The sequence below is a fragment of the Miscanthus floridulus genome, chromosome 16, assembly GCF_019320115.1.
Source record: "Miscanthus floridulus cultivar M001 chromosome 16, ASM1932011v1, whole genome shotgun sequence".
In the NCBI taxonomy this organism is placed as follows: domain Eukaryota; kingdom Viridiplantae; phylum Streptophyta; class Magnoliopsida; order Poales; family Poaceae; genus Miscanthus; species Miscanthus floridulus.
The window spans coordinates 113,944,375-113,965,621 of record NC_089595.1 but is presented as its reverse complement, the minus strand read 5'-3'; the positions used below and the strand labels follow the sequence as shown (position 1 = coordinate 113,965,621).

General features: G+C 44.7%; 2 protein-coding genes across 2 annotated transcripts; one reads left to right on the top strand and one right to left on the bottom strand.

Annotated features, from left to right (window-relative positions):
• The first annotated feature begins 2,932 nt into the window (after positions 1 to 2,932).
• Positions 2,933 to 9,969, top strand: LOC136511774 (uncharacterized). The gene is made up of 14 exons (XM_066505802.1): positions 2,933 to 3,339; positions 4,776 to 4,937; positions 5,223 to 5,288; positions 5,423 to 5,566; positions 5,738 to 5,851; positions 5,949 to 6,050; positions 6,587 to 6,772; positions 6,888 to 6,977; positions 7,058 to 7,192; positions 7,355 to 7,477; positions 7,578 to 7,663; positions 7,764 to 8,376; positions 8,521 to 8,598; positions 8,671 to 9,969. Exons 1-14 carry the CDS (start codon positions 3,088 to 3,090, stop codon positions 9,673 to 9,675), a joined length of 3,156 nt encoding a protein of 1,051 aa, XP_066361899.1. The 5' UTR covers positions 2,933 to 3,087; the 3' UTR covers positions 9,676 to 9,969.
• A 436-nt stretch (positions 9,970 to 10,405) lies between these two features.
• On the bottom strand, positions 10,406 to 12,069 carry LOC136513449 (NAC domain-containing protein 73-like). The gene is made up of 3 exons (XM_066507452.1): positions 11,767 to 12,069; positions 11,397 to 11,592; positions 10,406 to 11,259 (listed from the first exon to the last, which is right to left on the bottom strand). Exons 1-3 carry the CDS (start codon positions 11,917 to 11,919, stop codon positions 10,670 to 10,672), a joined length of 939 nt encoding a protein of 312 aa, XP_066363549.1. The 5' UTR covers positions 11,920 to 12,069; the 3' UTR covers positions 10,406 to 10,669.
• Between the last annotated feature and the right edge of the window lie 9,178 nt (positions 12,070 to 21,247).

Here is a 21,247-nt window from a genome sequence, read left to right as displayed (position 1 = left end):
CTGAAAAAGAGAATCGAATTCAGGAACAATTTTCCTTTTACCGGAATGAATTCAGGAACAGCTCAATGCAAGTACTACATTAATCATGAATCAATAAATGCAAATGCATAGCACCAGGGTTGAGGGGTCTACAGAACAGCACAGATAGCAATCTTGCTTTGCTCCCACGAACGAAACGTAGCAATCTAACTAAGCTAGGTTAAACTTTTTTTTTTTAGCGTGTTTAGTTGGGTGAAAGTTGAAAATTTGGCTACCGTAGCATTTTCGTTTTTATTTGACAAATAATGTTCAATCATGGACTAATTAGGCTCAAAACGTTCGTCTCGCAATTTCCAACCAAACTGTGCAATTAGTTTTTTTTTCGTCTACGTTTAATGCTCCATGCATGTATCGTAAGATTCGATGTGATGGCTATTGTAACACTTTTTTGGAATTTAGAGTGGAAACTAAACACCCGCTTTGTACTACTCTACTCGTTATCACTTATCAGCAGGAGGGCATGAGGAGTGTGAAGCGAGGTAAGTGCTCTAGGCAATCAGATAGGGAACCTAGCCCTCTCTATCTTGTGTAACTCCTAATAACATCATGGGAATTAGTGTCAGCTGAGCATTCTTTTTCTCCTTTTCAGCTGAACCTTTTGTTCGGTAGCATCTTGCTTTCACCTCCTTTCCAATATTGGCCTACTACACACTTCACTTTCCCGGCTTATAAGGATCAACTAGTAATCAAATATACTCCTACTCTAGTATCCTCTTCTAATCCAACTCGGCGCTGTCGCCGTTTGTCTCCCATCAGTACTGCAAACCCACTTGCTACAGTGTTTCTTGCTGATTCACTTGCTTCGGTGCTTGCCTGCTGAACACATTAATGTGTGCTGAAACTGTTGGGTTCAGACAGATACAGTGTTTCCACCCCTAGTGGCTGAAGAGGTAGCATCGTCAATTAATCTTCAGAATCTTTGACAGCAGATAAAAATAAAATGCAAGACTGGTTGAGTTGAAAGTTCTACAGCAGCCGCTGCTGCAATTTGTTTTTGTTTTTGTTTTTTTAGGAAGAACGGGCGTGATCGACATCCGTCCGACCAAGCGGGCGCCTGTAAGATTCTGTCGCGAACGGCGTTGCACAAAAGAGGGAACGGCAGTGCAATTGTGGCACGGCCACGTGAGCCATCAGAGACCAGCTTTTGCTAATCTGGTATGGATGGGACGTGCCTGTGATTCAGACAGGTTTGCTCTGCACCAATAATGGACGTGCTCTGTCAACAGGTGCTTGCTACGTACTCCGTACTAGTATGATCTGATGATATGTGCAGCGCTGGGTGCTTGTGGAGCAGAACAGTACTCCTTTCTGGTGGTTCCTCAGAGACAGAGTCATGTTCGCTGTTTGATTTCTGGACTGATAAGATTGGTACTGATTTATTGTGAGAGAAAATACCGTAAAATCAACAAAGGAACAGGCTGACAGACAGCAGATGCCGCCCAAGACTTCGTGATAGAAGGCTAAAGCGGCCCATGGATCAGATTGTGCAGTCCAGATAGGCCCACGAAGAAAATACGACTAGTAGTTCTGGCACCCTTTTCAAGGCCCATCTTGATCGGATTGACCGTAACCCGTCTATGAGGTTTATCATTTTTGCGTCCACATTTCTTCCCTTAACCTTAAGAGATATTTACATGTATGGCCTTAAAAAAAATGTGTCTTCCTTCTATGGCCTTTTTTTTAACTTACCTGTATGGCCCAAAAATGAAAATCTCTTTCTTCTATGGTCTTCCCGATTTCTAATATTTTATTTAGGTTTCACGTATCCCAATCTATTTTTACCATTTTCTTGAAATGTTTAGAAACTTGGAGATATTTTTGATTGTTTAAAACCCTATTATATGTTTGTCAAAATTTTTTAAAACTAAAAATAACAAACTACTCCCTCTGTTTCAAATTATAAGTCGCTTTGATTTTTTTAGTTCATCCATTTTGATATGTATCTAGACATAATATTATATCTAAATGCATAGCAAAATGGATGTAAAAAAAAAATCAAAGCGACTTATAATTTGAAATGGAGGGAGTACATTGAAACCCACCTATCTAGGGAGATCATATCCACTTTTGTAGTTTAAGGAAGAAACTTGGACTATGACTAATTCGCAAAAAAAAGGACTGACTAGTTTTAGGAAGACGAAAAGTATCTTTTCCTATCCAATATATATTTTGATACGGTTGCTCAGGGTGATGAGTCATGACGACAAAGGACAGTACAATCATTCATTAACGCCTCTAAAATTGACTTGCAATCCTTATAAGAAAAACTTGACTTACAAACAAACATTTAATTCTCGCGGCAAGAACCAAATCTTGGTTCATTGGCCCTGTTTGGATACTCTAGCATAGCTAGAGGTTAGAGTTAGTTTCTAGCTCAGGATTAGCCCTGAACTAACTCTAGCCTAAGAGATATTTGAATACAAGGATTAAAATGATAATAAATGTGCTTTCCAAATCATTGGTACAGGTGAAAGTAGAGAGAAAACAGTGGACCCCACCTCAAATAGCCCCAACTAGCCCAAATAATCACCTCTTTGGGGGGATAGTTTTTTAGGGTGGGCTAGTTACAAATAACCCACTCTAGCTCTCCTGTTTGGCTACTTTAGGGCTAGTTGAGCTCTAACTAGCCCAAACTAACTCTAACCCATGGATCCAAACAGGGCCATTGTTAAAGACAAAAGATGGAATAGAAAAACAAGTCCAGCTCACAGCTCAGCACCGACCTGCTGAATGCACAAGGAGAAAGAAAAAGAAACGGGATGGCTTTCTGCACGGACCAAGGCCCAACGGTCCTGCTCAGCACAGGGACGCAGGGCGTGAAGCCCACTAAGGCAGCCGCGTGGCCCGCGTCGTTCCAGCGCAGCGGCGGGAACCGACCGACTCCATCCGCCGCCAAGCAACCGCGTCGCTACGGCGCTTTTGCTAACCCTTCAAGGGAGAGGGCATTTGCGATCCCCCCGATTGGCTGATTTCCCTTTTCCCTCTCCCCATTTTTGAAGGCAGAAAACACAGACTCACGGAACTCTTGCCGTCGGCGGCGACCTCGCGATGCTGCAGATGCTGGGCCTCCGCGGGGGGAGCCCCAGCCCCAGCGCCGGCGACGCGGCCCCCGCCATGAGCGGGGACGGCGGCGCGGCCGCGGGTCCCGCGCGCCCGCTGCGCCTGGCGTACTGCGACGAGAAGGGCAAGTTCGTGATGGACCCTGAGGCGGTGGCGGCGCTGCAGCTCGTCAAGGGCCCCGTCGGTGTCGTCTCCGTCTGTGGCCGCGCGCGCCAGGGCAAGAGCTTCATCCTCAACCAGGTACGGCGCGCGACGGGGCGAGCTTAGGTTTTTTGGGTAACGCCGCCTGGGTCCGCGCATCGGTGGTGCGGTGCGCGGTTAGGGTTTCGGCGTTGTTTTTTCTGAGATATATGGCGGCTGGTTTATTTGGGGCTTCGTGCGGACCTTTAAAAGTTCAAGATTTTGCAACTTGATTTGTAGGGTTTATTAGTTAACATCTTGGATTCTAGGGTTTATTTACTGGTGGAATTGTAGCTTTTGCCCGCAATTTGGAAATATTTTGCGTGCTGACAATGTGTTTGTCAGAAGCATTATGATACTAGAACTCAACATGCGCGCAACTTTCAGGCAGAGAAAGGGAATTGAAATTTAAGGATTAAGCAATGTGGGTGGCTTAATTCTTGATGAAATGGTTAAGGGTGAAAAGTTGTGTTCATACATTAGGTGTGTGGTTTTTGTTAGCAAAATCAGTGTTTCATACGAAGTTGATGCACTCACTACAGTTTGGCCACCTTATAGGATTGTGATATATCGTTGTATTATAATAGTGTATTACACATTAGGAAGTGAATGCTTTGCCTTGATTGTAGGAGTATTGGGTTTTTGGTTGTAGGTGTGTTCTCACCTTTTGAGGATTAGTATGGTTGTCATCGTGCAACTAGTCCAGTGAACCTTGTTTATGTTTTGGAATCATATGAACGTTACATTTGCATGCATGGTTGGTGCTTTAATCATAGGATTTTGCAAAATCATATGGAGAATTGCTTGAGATTGTGAGACAGTAATAATTGACAAAAGCTTCACAAGTCATTTGTTAGCAGTTATTGGGTGCCTATGTTCAAGAACCACACTATGTAGGATGTGAAAAAATGTAGGAAATAGGAATGCATAAGTTTGGTTAAACATCACTATGGGCCTCAACTCGCTGTTGAAACAGTTATTTGATTTAGGCTTGTAAAAGTGAGGTGGGGAAGGTGTGATACAAATTGACAAGGAGTGAAGATTACTTTTAATTTTAAATAAATGGCATATAGTGAAACATTATTAATTACTTTTCATATTTTGTATACTTCATTAACATCTTCATTTTGTTAGGGTCATACTGGCAATGAAGTCTTTAAATGTCTTCAGAAATTTTGTGGTTTTAAACTTAAAGTGTGGGAAAATTGCTGTTGCTTCTTGATATTCTAGATTCTAGATTCTAGACTTTTCCCATTTCCTATATTTGTGTTTCTAGATGGTTTTTAGTGCGTAGCTATTGCTTTTCAGCTTCTGTAAGCGCATTTGGATCCATAAAATGAAATTTGGGAAGTATTAGTAATTTGAGATGAGGTGGCACTCTTATGAGTCACTATATACCCCATACCCAGCTTTAATATAAGTTGATTTTCTTTTATTGTGCATTATTTTTGTTTAATCCTCTGCATTACTTGATAAAATCTGCCCTCTATATGTAGCTTCTTGGACGAAGCAGCGGTTTTCAAGTGGCTTCAACACATCGTCCTTGCACCAAGGGACTGTGGATGTGGAGTACGCCTTTGAAGAGAACTGGTCTGGATGGAACTGAATACAGTCTTGTGTTGTTGGATACTGAAGGAATTGATGCTTATGACCAAACGGTATGTATTAGTGGCTTACCCTTGAATTAACGGCCTATCATTCAGACATTGACAATGATATGTGTTTATTGAAATTAACAATTATGATATTTTGTAATTGGATGTACACTTTTTTTTTTTTTTTTTTTTTTGCTGAACCGCACTTTTGGGTGAGTCATAGCAATGAGGAGTGTTGACTATCGTTTACTTTTATGGTGATTTTATTTGGTTGTTTTTGTGTAATATTCTACGTATATTTGTAATTTCTGCAATGTTGTCTCATGTGTACTCTTTCCCGTTTGGCAGGGGACCTATAGCATCCAAATATTTTCCTTGGCTGTTCTGTTATCGAGCATGTTCATCTACAACCAGGTACATATTTCGGAATGAATGAAATAGTCATCTTGGAACATGGAAGGAATTGTAGGCTGATACTTAGGTGCTTCAGTTGTAATTTTTTCATATTGAAGGACGCTAACCTCTTAGCCTTCTGCTACTTCTTCTAGATGGGAGGTATAGATGAAGCTGCGTTGGATCGTCTCTCGCTTGTCACGGAGATGACAAAGCACATACGTGTCAGGGCCTCAGGTGGAAGGTCCACTGCATCTGAACTTGGGCAGTTCTCTCCTGTCTTTGTTTGGTTGTTGCGAGTAAGACATTTCATTCCTTTTATCCTGATATTAATTATGTCTGTTGAATGCTGAATGCTTTGACTGTTCCCTAGCTGTGTGTCATCTTATAATTCGTCAAACATAACCTCAGGCCCTGTTATGCATCAGACACCTTTGGTATGCGATGACATTGTGCTTCCTTTCCTACAGGACTTCTACCTGGATTTGACAGAAGACAACAGAAAAATTACTCCACGGGATTACCTAGAACTAGCACTGAGGCCTGTTCAAGGTGGAGGAAGGGACGTATCTGCAAAGAATGCGGTATGGTAGACTTTTATAGGTGAAATGTAGTTATGTACTTCTGCTTAGGTAACTTGACATATGGACTATCCTTATACTTCTTTTGTTGTTCTGGAAGATACGGGAGTCCATCCGTGCACTTTTTCCAGATAGGGAATGCTTTACACTTGTGCGACCTGTGAACGATGAGAAAGATCTCCAACGTCTCGATCAACTTCCTGTAAGTATTTTTTTTCCTTCTTTGGACTAGAGTGAATGTCTGTTATTGGTGACCTTGTACTTAAAATGCTCAACACATATCATACGTCGTAGGTAGAGTCAAACTTTTCCTAAGCTCTCCATTCACAAGTAGCAAAGTACCCACATGACATATTGTTATATATAGTAAAACTATATTATTCTGTGCATAACTACACATTTTTGTCATGGTAATAATATACACCTACATGGTACCAGTGCAAGAAGGCAGTCTTTAACACAACTTCAATCACTGATATGCATTGTGATATTTTTGTTAAACCTGTAAATTTAACTCTATGAAAGTGCGCCCTTGAAACAAATCGATACTTATTGTGTTATATGTTCGATCTCAATATTCACATGGATAAGATACCAATAGCCAAAGTTCAAACAATTTGACTGCATGTACAAATTATTTGTCCCTTCAAGAGTTAGAATCATAATCCACGTTCTGGTGTAATCATATTGTTCTAATAGATTGATTTTGATGCATTTTTCCTAATTTCTATGTTGCAGCTGAGTAATTTCCGGCCACAGTTCAGATCTGGTCTGGATGCTTTCACGAAATTTGTTCTTGACCGAACAAGACCAAAACAACTTGGAGCTAGTACAATGACAGGCCCCATCCTTGCTGGATTGACACAATCATTTCTTGATGCCATTAATAGCGGTGCTGTCCCTACAATATCTTCATCTTGGCAGGTAGATTAAGATTATAATTACAGCAATGTGGCTTATGTCGGTTAAACCATTATTAAGATATTGGGTTTCTCTCTGGATAGAAGTTATCTGATTCTTTTATTTATTTATTATGCAGAGCGTGGAGGAGGCAGAATGTCGGAGGGCATTTGATTCTGCTGTGGGCACTTACAATTCTTCTTTTGACCACAAAAAACATATAGAAGAGGTAGGGTTGCTAATAAGTGAGTTGCTGGATGCTCTCATTGGAATTTTCTGGAATTTATTTTGTCTTATTGGCGTTTGCAGGATTCTTTGAGAGAAGCACATGAAGATGCTATGAGAAAGGCTATCAGTGCTTTTAATGCTTCTGCTGTTGGTGCTGGGGCAGCTCGTACAAAATTTGAAAAGCTTCTTCACAGTTCTCTCAAAAAGGCCTTTGAGGTGACGTTATTATTACCATCAACTGCTTTTGAGTCGGCATGCCCGCTAACTATTTTCTTCCACGTGAACAATTGATTAATGCCTGCCAATTGCTGAAGTAAATTACTCGTCAATTATAATCTTTATGCGTGGGTAGGCTAACTCTGAAGCACATGAATGCAGGACTACAAAAGGAATGCTTTTCTGGAAGCTGACTTGCAATGTTCAAATAAAGTACAGAAAATGGAATCAAAGCTGCGAGCAGTATGTAACCGTCCAGATGCAAAGTTAGATGACGTAGTCACAGTAAGACAACGTAAACTTCTTTGCTGCTGTAATTAATCGTCAAGAACCTTATCCTTCATTATTGTTTTTGGTAATGTCCTTGTTATTTGATTAACTGCAGCTCCTTGATGGCCTGCTCACAGAGTATGAGTCAACGGCCTATGGTCCTGTAAAATGGAAAAGGATAGCCACATTCTTACAGCAGTGGTATTCACCTCTTCAATTGTCCTGTTGTTGGTTGATGTGGAATGATTATCTCATTATCTCACATAATCATTTTATTCTTTTGTTCGAATGATCACTGCAGTTTGGCTGGCCCCGTTCTAGACCTTTTCAGAAGACAGTTGGAGCATATAGATGCTGAAAGGAATGCCCTTAGACTGAAATGCAATTCAAGCGATGATAAATTAGCATTGCTTAGGAAGCAGCTTGAAGCAAGTGAGGGTCACAGAGCTGAGTACGTGAGGCGCTATGAGGAAGTTCTGAATGATAAACAGAAAATTTCGAAGGATTACTCTATTCGTGTAACTGAACTTCAGACCAAGAGTAGCAAGTTGGAAGAACGGTGCTTGAGCTTGTCTTCTTCTCTTGAAACTGCAAAACGGGATTGCAATGATTGGAAGAGCAAATATGATCATGGTATTTTGCAGCAAAAGGCAGATGAGAGTAAGTTAAAATCCCAAATTGCGTCTCTGGAGTCTAGGGTGAGTATTAGTGAGGGCAGATTGTCGGCAACACGTGAACAGGCTGATTCTGCTCAAGAGGAAGCATCGGAGTGGAAACGCAAATATGAAGTTGCTGTTAGCGAGGCCAAAACAGCTCTGCAGAGAGCGGCTGTAGCACAGGAACGCACAAATAAGAAAGTGCAAGAGAGGGAAGATGCTTTGAGAGCAGAGCTTGCTAACCAACTATCTGAGAAGGTAATCATTTCTCTCAATGTTATGGCGCACACTTTCTCTCAATGCTCAGGAAAAGAAAATTATGGTATATTCAATGTTATTTTTCTTCCAAGTCTTGTTATGTGCTTCTTGGTTACTTTGTATGTGCTTGTTATGTGTAAACAGGAAGAGGAAATTTCAAGATTACATGCAAAACTTAGTCAAACGGAAATTCATGCTACAAGTTTGATCTCGAGGCTTGAGGTATGTCTCTCTCCAATCTCCTCCCTCTCCCTACCTCTCAACATAATCTCATATTGCAATGATAAAATTCAGGCCACTGAAGCAAAGTTGAAGAGCCACGAGTCGGATTCGTTGGCTTTGAAGGAGGAGATCAGATCATTGACTGATAACCTGGAGTCTATTAGAATTGAAGCTCTGTCACGTGAGAATGAAGTCAGGATCCTGGAACAGGAAAAGAACCATCTTGAGGAGAAGTATCTGTCACAGTGCAAAAAGTTTGATGAGACAGACATGAGATGCAAGGAAGCTGAAAGGGAAGCGAGACGAGCAACGGAATTGGCTGATGTAGCTCGTGCAGAAGCTTCTACTTGTCAAAAGGATAAGGGGGGAGCTCAACGTCTCGCAATGGAGAGGCTTGCACTGATAGAAAGAATGGAGCGACAGGTTGAAGCTCTAGAAAGGGACAAGGCTAAGATGGTCGAAGAGATTGAAAGATTTCATCAGTCAGAGAAGGATGCTGTGTCCAAGGTCGCATTGCTCGAAAGAAGTGTTGATGAGCGGGAAAAAGAAATTGATGAGATGTTGAAGCGGAATAACCAGCAAAGGTCCAGCACCGTTCAAGTGCTTGAGGGTTTGCTGGCATCAGAACGTGAAGCATGCGCTGAAGCCAATAAGAGGGCAGAGGACCTGTCATTGATGTTGCAAGCAACTCAAGGCAAACTGGACATGCTCCAACAAGAAACCACACTTGATAGCAAGCTCAAGACCTCTGCAAGGCGCTTAAGGGGTGAAGCTACAGAGTCTGTACATGATATGGATATCGATGAGGACAGCGGGAGGCGTTGGAAACGATCAAAAAGCACAACAAGCCCTTTCAAGAGCAATCACACAGAGGACGGTGGTTCCGTGTTAATTGGTGAAGATACTCACAACGGGAGTCAGCAGGGGACAGAAACCGAAGACTATACCAAATTCACTGTGCTGAAACTGAAGCAGGAGCTCACCAAGCACGGGTTTGGTGCTCAACTCCTCCTGTTGAAAAATCCCAACAAGAAGGATATTGTCGCCTTGTATGAAAAGCATGTCGTCGGCAAGTAGTAGTTCCTCGGCAATACTAGTATGCTTACTCTTTATGCTCTCTAGACTTTCCTGTAGTGTTGAAACTTGAATTGACACGATCGAGATTGAAGCGAAACAATGCATGTAACTTAGTTTAAATCTCTGGTTTGTGTGTTTCTCCGATGGTGCAGTTTATTTTAGCATGCATCATCGGCAAGTACTTGTATCAGTTTGCAGTTGAGTCGTGATTGAAATGCTTATCTTTTCGTATGTGCTAGTGTAGAGAACAGAAGGCTGGTGTGACTGAACCAGCCGAAGGAATGAACCGATTGAATCTCCGGAGCAGCATAAGCCTTTTCGTTTTCGTATATGTGGGTGGTTTGAGTAATCGAGTAACAAAAAAAGCTAATACTCCATTTTAAAATGTAGGGCATGTTAAGACAAGCGTTTTTTTCTTTTTCTTTTGAGAAGTTAATATAACTTGAGCTATAGGTTTGCATTTCACATCTTTTCTATAAGATTTCACACTGTTTGGATAATGCTTTGACCAGCAGTTATGCCATTTAGTATGTATTGAATTATTTTCATATGAATGTAATGGCATTAATTCTATAATATTATATAAATCATGTGTTGAAAAAGGAATTTTTGGTCAAATGCAAATGCCATACGAGGATACGTCTATTAATTTTAAACGAATGGAGTAATTGATAAACTATTACAAAGAAAATTCGTACTCAAAATACCCTTGAAGACTTGCTCAAATCCTTGAATGAACTTAAAAGGGGAGGAATTTGTAAATGAACATGAAGTTAGAGGGCAAGAACATGATATTTTTATACAGTCCTAGCACAACTTTGTGAATTGTGATGTAGTTTTCAGGTCCTGGGGGTTTTACCCTGATGACATGATGATCTGCTCCTAAATGCCTATTTAGCCGGTATAAATTTGATAGGTGTGTATAAATTTCTTGTCCTGAATTCTTGACATGATTCTAGGGCCAAAACTACCCCTTGCTGCATGCACATCAAAGTTAGGCATGAAGTGGGGGGGCCGCAGCAGGGGCAGGAGGTGCCCTGTTACTTGGTAGGACCCCCTGGCCATACCCCATCATTGCTCCTGGGCTGTAGAACTGATCAGCACCGCCGTTTGCTTCCCTGAGGACGCCACCACCACCACCCTGGTTATGGCCGGCGGCAATAAGTGTGTTGCTGCTGCCGGTGACGGCGGCGGCGGCGGCAGGGACGACGACGGCGGACTCCTTGGCCATGGTGGAGCCGCACTGCCTGGGGTGTTTCTGGAAGAAGACCTTGGAGACGACGAGCTCGCCGTCGCGCTCCTCCTCGTCCGAGCCGAGGTGGTACTGGTGCATCACCCAGTTGGTCTTCTCGGGCTTGCGCTGCTTGCCGTAGTTGGTGTAGAGCACCAGGATCTTCTTGTACCCGCGCGGCCTGCCGTTGCACAGCACCGGCCTGGTCTTGCCCGTCTTGTGCCACCGCGTCTCCCCGCCGCCGCCGTCGTCGCCGTCGCCGCTGTGCACCTTCCGTCGCTTCCTCGTCCCCGTCGTGTACGCCCTGGACGGCCGGTGGAAAAAGTGCCGGACAAGCCCGTCCTTGCTCACACCTGAAATTAATGATATAAAGAGTAGGTCGCTCGAGTGATCAGTGATTATTGCAATCTCAGGCAGCAGATCGATCGATCGATCATCATGCATATGCATGCAGATCCAAATTAAAACAAAACATGCGGTACGTACGTACCGGGGAGCCTCTCCGGGTGCGTGTAGCAGATGCCGTTCTCGCCGTCGATGGTGGGGATGAACTCGTCGACGAGGGGGTGGAACTTCCGGGTGTCCGGCCTCGCCTTCCCCTCCAAGTGCTCCAGCAGCTCCTGGTCCGTCGGGTCGAACTTCACGCCGGCCGGCAGCCCCGGCAAGTCCTGGATCGTCGTGCTCTCCTGACGACCACACATTATGATCGATCGAGACGACTTTCATCAGCAAGCAACATGTATGACATGGAAGAGTGATGCATGCATGCATTCAGATCACCGACGCACAGTTACAATAAGAGTCGTCGCATACTCGCATGCACGACTTCTACTTGGACACGCGCACGCGTGTACACGTACCTGCTCATACTGCGCGCGGTGGCCGCACGAGGGGCACATCTTGACGAGGACGGCGAGCGACGCCGCCGCCTTCTTGCCCACGGCGGCGGCGGGCGGGGACAGGCTGCTCTCCACGGCGGCGCGCACGTCGTTGAAACCATTGCACCACGTCATAACAACCAACCCTTTAGCTGCTTCCTTCTCGATCGACAACAACGCAGCGCGCACGCGCGACGACTACCAATAACTCTAGAACGACATCTCCATGAGGACAGCAGGCAAACAAAGCTAACAAGAGCGTGTCCGGCTCGATCGACCGGAGAGGAGGAGTGTGCTGCAGGGTTAAAAGAAGACGACGACGATGGCGAAGAAGGCAGAGAAATAAAGAGAGGGAGACTGCGACGACAGGGATCGGAGAGGGAACAAACAACAAAACAAAGGGGGTTGGTCAAGGAAAGAGAGCTGAGGGCGAGAAAAGAAGGAAGCTATTAGCTGCTAGATAGATAGCTTGTCCCTGTTAAAAGCTACCCGCGATCACACACCACCGTACAACACTGTCTACCTAGTCTCGCTCGCAGTGATCTCTCCACTGATCCCGGCCGGTCCAGCCCGGACGGTAGTACACAACAGCGTACCATCACATCCACATCGCGCATGCAAACGCAACTACTGTTCGATCCACAATCACGGTGGTTTCGATCCCAAGACGGCGATGGAGAGATGCAAGCACTACTTTTTCTCATCGCTCTTTTATTACGTACGTTGTTTGGGCCGGGACAAGTACGCACCATCTAGCCAGTGTGTGTAGAAGGAAGGTAAGAAACACACTTGCAAGCAAGAAAGGTAGCTAGGATCCATACACAGTAGGTAGATGATGGCATGTTGCTTAGTCCTCACGTATAGGCACCGCAAATTCTTCCGTATACGTGAGAAGGAAACCAGGGCCGGCGCCCGGATTCTCTGCGCCACGCAAGTACATAAAACATGCATGCATGCATGCACCGAAACCGAACTTATATATCCAATGTTTCCATGCGTGCATTTGGCAAATATGAGAAACGTGCGTGCGTGCGTGAGATCGATCGATCGAGGCTGTTGAGCCCTTCCAGTGTACTTTCGCCCGTGTTAAGAGAGCAGCCGCGGCACGCATGAAGATTGATGAACACTACCTACTGCATATCCTCTCCTGTCCCCTTATTATGTTATGTACTTGCTGGCCTGTATGTGGTCGTGACTATCGATCGAGGCGGTGCATTCAGGTTACTCTACAGTCTCTCGGTGCCTGAAAAGAATGCAATTCTAGATATGATCAATAAAAAAAATGAAACGTCCTTGTCTTCATCCCCTCCGCCTGGCTGTTTCGTCCCCAATCGGTCTCCTTCGTAGTCCTGCTCACTGGAGCCTTGCTCTAGCGGCTTCATGCAGCGGGTCTGACCGGCAGCGCCAGCGGCCCGTGCGGCGGCTTCGGTGTCCTCCCGCGGACGGAGCTCCGCGGCTTTCTTCGTGCGCCTGTCCTCCTGGACCGCGCGGACGGAGGTCAGCGGCCTTCTCTGCTCGACGCGGCGCGGACAAAGCTAAACATGAGGGTCTTGGCACGAGACAGGTGTGGGTGGTACAAAATCGAGGGAGTCCAATCCAGCTAGCCGCACGGTTTCCTCGATCCAGTGGAGCGTCGCGTCACTTTCTACATCTCCCCGGCTGCTGTGCTGCATACCATTCACCAGAGCTGCGCGGGCGACCGGCGGGATGAGCTCTGCTCTGCTCCAAGCTGTGATGCGAGCAGACTTCGGCAACCCACGCGATGACGACGGCGACCCACCCGATGACCACAACGATCGCCTGCAGCATGCTCCTACGCCGTGTGCCAGCTCGCGGCCAGCGCGCCCTCGCCACGCCGCCGTTGCCCAAGCAGAGGCAACTCCCGACAGTTTGCCGCCTGTACCGCCATGGCCGCAAGCCTCCAGCGCCCAGCGCCGTCACCGAGCGAGCCACGGCACCACGCCCCACGACGCCTCCCGCTCCACATCTTCCCTAGGTACTCGCTCTAGCTCCGACAGGCCCCTCCTCACCCCTGCCCCTGCGTAGCTCTGCCGGCCGCGCCCAGCCCCGGCGCAGCTTGTTTGGCCGCCCCCGCGCGGCTCCGACCGTAAACCCCTGCCCCGGTCGCGCCCAACAGCAACTCCACCTGCACGCCCCTCCCCCGACCGCCATGGCCGCCGCCCCTGCTCCGACCGCCTTGAGCCCGCGAGCAAGCCCGCGCCAGATCTCGCTAGGGGAAGATGTGGAGCGCGAGCTCGGCCACTACCGGTGGGGAAAGAAGCGCCGGAGAAGAGGAAGAAGACGGCGTGGGGAGGAGAAGCGTCGTTATCGGTCGGCAGGCTGGCCGCGGGATGTAAGGGGAGAAGACCTAACTCGCTTGTCAGTCGCGGCACGTCAGCATCAAAGTCCACCTAAGCACGCCAACATAGCAAAACCGTTGTAGGGGTTATTTGAACAGTTTTACAAAGGTGAGGGGTTAAATACCTAATTTTATAGACCGTGGGGTAATATAGTCGAGTTGCAACAGGTGAGGGATTATGTAAACTTTTTCCTTGTTGATTTTCAGGTACCCTCTTTGCTTGATTAATATCATCTGAAATTATCATGTGACTATCTTTATTTTTATTTCATAAAAATACACCTCTCTAATGAATGTAAAAAATAATCATGGATGGAGGTCTATTTGGATTACTGTATGCTCACAATTGTCTATACTAAACTCACAAAAAAATGTCTATACTACATAAGAGATTTAATATGTCTGGAACTCTACAAGATCTGTGCACTCAAAGAAAAGAAAATGTGCTGTACAATTTGTATGAATGATTCAGACATCTCTGCTGCTCAAACTTCTTGGCATTAGTTGCCGTGTCATTCATGGTTATCCCTAGCACTACCAGCAGGCAACTGACTTCTTAGCCATTCTTTTTATGGTGCTACTCCTTTTTCGATTCCTCTCCTGCAAAGCTTTTTCCTATTTCTTTGTTTCTCTTTGATTACTCCCACTAAATTCATACTATTTAATATGTGCATATGTTCTTGCTCCATGAGTCCTTTCATACGTTACAAAATTCCCGCAGCAATGCGCAGAGATATTATCTAGTTATTATTTAAATTCGATGCTATTGTTCTATAAACTAACACGTAATTGGAAGAAAAGAAAGATACTCACTCTCTCTGTTTTATTATCCACACTCTCTTTTGGTCACTATCTTAGCTAGGAGTAGTAACAAATTAATGTAGCAACTAGTGCAGTTGGTCAAAATAGATGATAACTGGCAGCACGGAAAACACTAATGTGGCATGGCGGTGGTGGGCTGTGGGGGAGGCCTCACGTATCTAGAGAGCAGAAACATTGAAGTCCACACAACAGCCCCCTCGGACTTGATGACCTTCCCATCTTCCCCATTTCTTTTTCCTCCCTCAAGTCCCACTCTCCATCTCCTAAGAAACCTTAAAGGTCACGCCTTGCGCTCATCGCCGCAAAAAGTCCAGTCATAGCCACCATCGTGTCACCAGCAAGCCAACTCCCCCGTCCTCGCCTGGCCACAATCTAGGACTTAGCCCCCCGCCCCCAGCGTGCCTTTCCTCCCATCCCTTGCCCCAAATTCCAGCCGAGGAGTCACCACTACGCGCATCCCCGAAAGCTGCCTCCACCGCCCCTGCCTCGTCGTGATTTAAGACTCATCCCCACGGCACGAAACCCTAAAGCTCGCAATTTTCCACTACCCCGTCTCCGAAATTCGATTGGTCATAGCCGCCACCACTAGGAAACCCTAAAGACTACGTCTTTCCCCTCACCCACCCCCAAATTTTGATCGGAGCTGCCACCACATCGTCCGCCCTCGCCGCCTCACCACGATCTGGGACTCACTGGTCACAACACCTCTTGCTGTTCATCATCAGGTACGTCGCGTAATGATTGCTGTCCTTTTTTCTTCTCTTGCTTTCCTTTCCCCCTCCCCCTTACTATTTTCGTCGTCCAATTTGATCCATCTCGTCTCGTCCCCCCATGGATTACCTTTTCTTGCTTCTTCACTGTGCTTGGAGATTTGGGGCCTGTTTGGGGCCACTTCTGGATTGCTTGTGGCAAAAATAAGTCGTTCGACTACCGCAAACACGTCGATTCCGGAGCGACTTATCTTCCCACGATTCTCCTCTCCATGCTCTATCAACATAGAAGAAAAAGTGGTCCTCAGACCCCAGTGGGAAAAATCATGCTGATTTCTCATGCCATCATTTGGCCTAGGCACGGTCACCATCGGGCCATGCTTGGACTGGGCCAAAATATTGGGCTTCATGCCGTGCTACTGGCCCACGAGCTGCATGACCATCTCTAGTCGTGGCCTCTTGTGCCCCTGTCACACTACGCCTCCCTCTTTCCCCATGATTTCTAGCCGCCACACCACTTCTCGTCTCGGTGGTCGGACGACCTCTTCCTTCTCCTCATCGATGCTGGTGACACCGCTTCTTTCTTGCTGGCACCTGCGTGGCCTCTTCCTTCTCTTCGGCACCCACGTAGCTTCTTCCTCCTCTTCACCGATAGCGCACCGCCCGTTAGTCTTCCTCACCACAACGCATTACCCCCTCGATCCAGCGTGGCGACGGCCCCAGGATCTTCTCTAGGAGAGGATAAGGAGCTAGATCCGTTGATCTAGCGCTCCTTGCGGCGAGGTCACCGCATGAGGGCACGGTGGCAGTGGTGGCCCTAGGAGCCTCCGCGTGGGAGAAGACAGGCGGGTGCAGGGTTTCTCCTGTAAGTAAACTCCCAAATGTCATATTTTTACATACTTTGCTTCTAATCAAAGCTAGCTATGGTAGAAAGCCAGATTTGATTCCAAGCGTGGTTGATAAAAATTGTCACAAACAATCTTGGTTTGGTGGGGAAGTTTTTTCTTAAGGGCTAGACCGCTGGAGATCTGCGGTTTCTTGCGTAATTGGTCGATCCGTCGCATCCGAAGGGGAAAAAGAAATGAAAATTTACAACTTTCCCTTTTGTGAGGTCCGGCAGACGCTAGCTCTCGTCCTCTGCTAGCTATGCTTGCATGTGGGCCCCATGGGGACCCGAGCCATACCTTAGCTTGGTCAGGGGCAGGTCCGATCCACTGCAGTGCACTACAGTGGATATGGGCTGTGATTGTGAGGTCCAGCTCATGCCAACGGAGGCAGCAGAGCGTTCCATAGCCCTAGTGCCGTAGTACGTGCACACAGTGGCTCATGGGCCCCACACATGATATATAAAGCGTTTTTTTTCTTGCGCTCCCTCCTCTTTCTCACTTGCTCTGTCCGTCCTCATCCTCACGTGACCTGATGGAACCGTCCCCTCCTTTCCCTCACCCTCATCCACCTCTCTTGAACAATTAATCCCATTGTGGATCCATAGATCGAGCAAGGTGAGGAGTAGATCGTGCCGGCTGGCGAAGGATCTGGGTCAACCTGATTTAAAAAGAAAATACCTTTGACTTTATATTATACTAGTGGCCATGCATGTGTGACACACACGTGTATATGGTAAGACATAACTAATAGAGAGAAAAAAGAAGTGCTTCAAATGATACAACAATTAAAAAATTATATGTACAACCATGAATATAATCATTTTAATAACATCTTACAATATGAACGTTTGTTTTTTTGCACCAAAAAAGATTTTACACATTCTTACAAAAACCAACACATTTCTCCTTAATCTAAATACATCAAGATCAGTATTCAAATTGGTAATTAAAGATCAAGTCACACTATAACTGACCCCATGTGTCTAGCGAGTCGCTGTCGCCCGCAGGAGATCCCCTGGTCGACCTTAAGACTGGAGGGGTTGTTTAGAACCTGTAGAGCGATAGCTGGAACATGTTGATCGAGCGATAGCTGGTTTGCATCGTCCTCATTGGTATGAGCTGCATTGGTATTCTTATAGCGTAGATTTAACTCAGTTTATGAAATGAAGTGCAATGTGAGATGGATATTAGATCTTCCTTGTTTAGTTGTTCTCTAGTTACTTGGTGTTTCCCAAACTTTTTAAGGTCTGAGATTATGCTCCTACACAGAAAACAAACAATGTCAGAATTTTGAATATTTTTGGTCCATACTTTGTTTCAATAAAAACAAAAACATATAATAGCTCGATAAAATCAGGGTTTTGAATATTTTTGGCCCACACTTCTTTTCAATAAAAATTGTGTTGCACCAAGAAGAACATCTATTGCTATATTCCATAACAAAAAACACATATCACTGTCTTGCAGAGCTTTGTCATTAAAATAGAAATGCTAACCACCATTGTTCTCACTCATAAAAAATCCAGTAAGACAACCGAGAGCTAAAACATGTCCAAATAAAGAAAATTGCATCTAGACACTATTGGATGTTTGGTTTGTGCAAGGCTTTGCAGTCTTATATGTCTGGAGCGATACATATAAACTTATCGTTAGTATGAACATGTTGAACCGATCAATCCACATGCAAGCGACCATCAAGATGATTTCCATTGCTTTTCAATCTAGTGCAACCAAGCAAACAATTGCCCTGACAGCAACAAAATAATAGTTGCTGAATCAATTCATGGCTAGGAACTCAAGCACATAAGATCTGAATTTGACCTATGGAGAGCAATTTTTTGAATTGAGTGGCGGAGAGGAGGCCTGCACCACTGACGAACCCTTGAGCTGCACATGCAGATGAACGGAAAACCAGAGCAAAACCTGTCAGGTTGAGATGGAAGTGTGTAATCTTCCTGTATCACAAAGAAAAGTTTTTAATTTGTGATGGTATCCATAAAAAATATATATGTAGCAGATTATCATTTATTTCTCCAACTACTAATCAGACTATCATGCAACCATAGAGGATGAAAAGACATCCTTTTAACATAGCAATCTCCCAAAACAACATTATTCCATGCATCCCTTCGTTGTTTTGCCTTAGCTAAACAATTTGAACATAGAAATAACATACCACATCCATCAAATCACAACAAAACATAGGATCGCAACTAAACTAACTCCAATCCCCTATGTCGCAGAACCGACCAATTTATAAGAATACAAGTATAATGGCAATCCGCAAGCGGTCGCACTGTCATACTTGAACCCATATAAACCCGGTAGTCCGTCGAGTACCACGACGGGTCTCGATAAACGATTTACAACAACCAAGATCGTACAGGATTCAACATACATGCCACATATTACATAAAGTTCACAGATACGTTTCATCATCAGAGTACGAATAAAAGTTATTACAAAACAAGTTTGATAAACAAAAGCGGAAGCAAATAAGTTTGAGATAAAGTTTTCCAACATAGTTTACTACAGTGCCAAACCCGATCACGGTCCACAAAAGCAAGGATAGGAATTACTAAGGAAGCCTGCCCAAGGCTTACTCCTCATCCACAGCGGGATAGAAGCAACTCTTGCAATAACCATGATACACAGTGCCATCTGCAACAATGGGAAAATAAACCCTGAGTACGAGAAGGTACTCAGCTAGACTTACCCGTCATGAACCAGAAATAAAATGACTCCAAGGACTATGCAAGGCTGTATAAGTGGACGTAACTTGACAACATTTTTGCGAAAAAGACAATTAATCTTTGTACACTTGTGATTCTTTTATCAAGTTAATTATAACTATCCATTTCTAGGTTAGCAACTATCCTATGCCAAACATGTGGTATATTATTTAGAATCATACAATAGTAACCATAGCAAGTATTGTAATTCCATATTCATTTGAACCATCATGTTTCATAACACAGTTACTACGATGTTGGAGCTAGCCAAGTTTCTCACTATCCGGGAGAGACGGCGATTCGAATCGATTTCAACCAGCTGGGAATTTATTCCTAACACAAACCCAGATCTACCAGCCACGGTAGTCTTAGGTCACCTTTGGTACAACTCAGGTACACATTTCGCGGGTTCGTACTGCGCCGCACAATCTGGAACACCAGATGCCAGGATGCTCAGGCCAAGCCTGCCCTTGGGCTCAGTCTGATCGTTCCCCGGAAGGAGCGCACAACAGAACGATTCCCGGCCTGAGTTGAATTACTCGGCTTCGCGGTCGGAACGAGTTATCCGGCCAGCTAAGTGAGAGGCATGCGTTCAATCTTGTCAGAAGTTCCAACAACGGTACGGTCCTTGATCGACACAGACGGGGATAAGTCCACACCCAAGACCTCCATGCCTTGTTGTTTCCCTATCGACCTCCCGTCCGGTCTCAATTTACTTTTACCACATGGTTCTGTTCCACGATAGCAGATATAGCCAACCGTGCTCCGGTATCCACCTATATCTCGCAGGTGACAGGACATCACCCGACTTCTACCGGTCTAAGCATGGCTAAGCATAAATTCGATCCTGGACCTATACCGGTTAAAGGGTTAATATCTGGACAAGGAATGTACATGCATCAAGTGGTTTCATTCAACTCTTATAACCTAATGCATCAATCATAAATACGTAAGTAAACATTTGTAAATTACTGGGAGACTTATAATGCTCCGGGGCTTGCCTCGCAGAAAGGAAGTAGGACGATGGTCAGGGCACTCCGGAAGCTCTTCAGGGTTCTGCTCCACGCCTTCGGGAGCGGGGACTTGCGGATTCTCCTGCGGGTTCCCTTCCTCGGCTTCTTCGAATTCCAGCAACGTGATCTCTTCCTCCGATCCTAGATGCATGAGTATGGTATGAGTATTACGAATGCATATATGTTAACAAGTGCATCACGTTGTTTGAGTAGGTGCATATCTCTTCTCGCTTACTACTTAACTACTTCTATAAAGCATCGACTATGCCATTAACAGTATCTATTTGTTTTACTCATAACTGGAGTTCGACAATTCCAAATCTAGTGATCTTGGACTTTCTGGAAAGCTTATCAAATTTTCTACAACTTTGTTATTAACCATTTTTACAGTCTACATCAGTTTCAACATGCAACTCATCATTTTCTAGAATCAGTCCGGAAATGACTTAACATGCAATATAAAGTAATAACACCTCTACTTCATGTAACTATTCACAAATTGACAACCTAGAACCTACCAACAGTTTAAGCATACCAAACATAGTTAAGATAATATAATGGCAAAGCCCAAACTATTTATTAAATTGCCTTTATTATTTTATTCAGATATCTAGGTTAAATAATAAATATATATCAGATGTGCTTAATAAATTCTCAAAAATTTACAGAGCCTTACTAATGCTATCCAAGGATTACTATAAAAATTTCAGGTCATTTTACTAAGTAGAACATTCTATACAAAAATGATAAGGAAGCAAGGCTTGAAATGGCATAAATGGGAAATCCTATTGAAAAGTGTCAAGCAACAGATTTCTTATTTTTCCTAACATCCATATGGTACTAGTATCACCTCCAACAAATTTCATGAATTTTGGACTCATAATTAATTTATAAAAATTCATGCAAGGATTAACTATTTATAAAAGAAAAATCTATAACT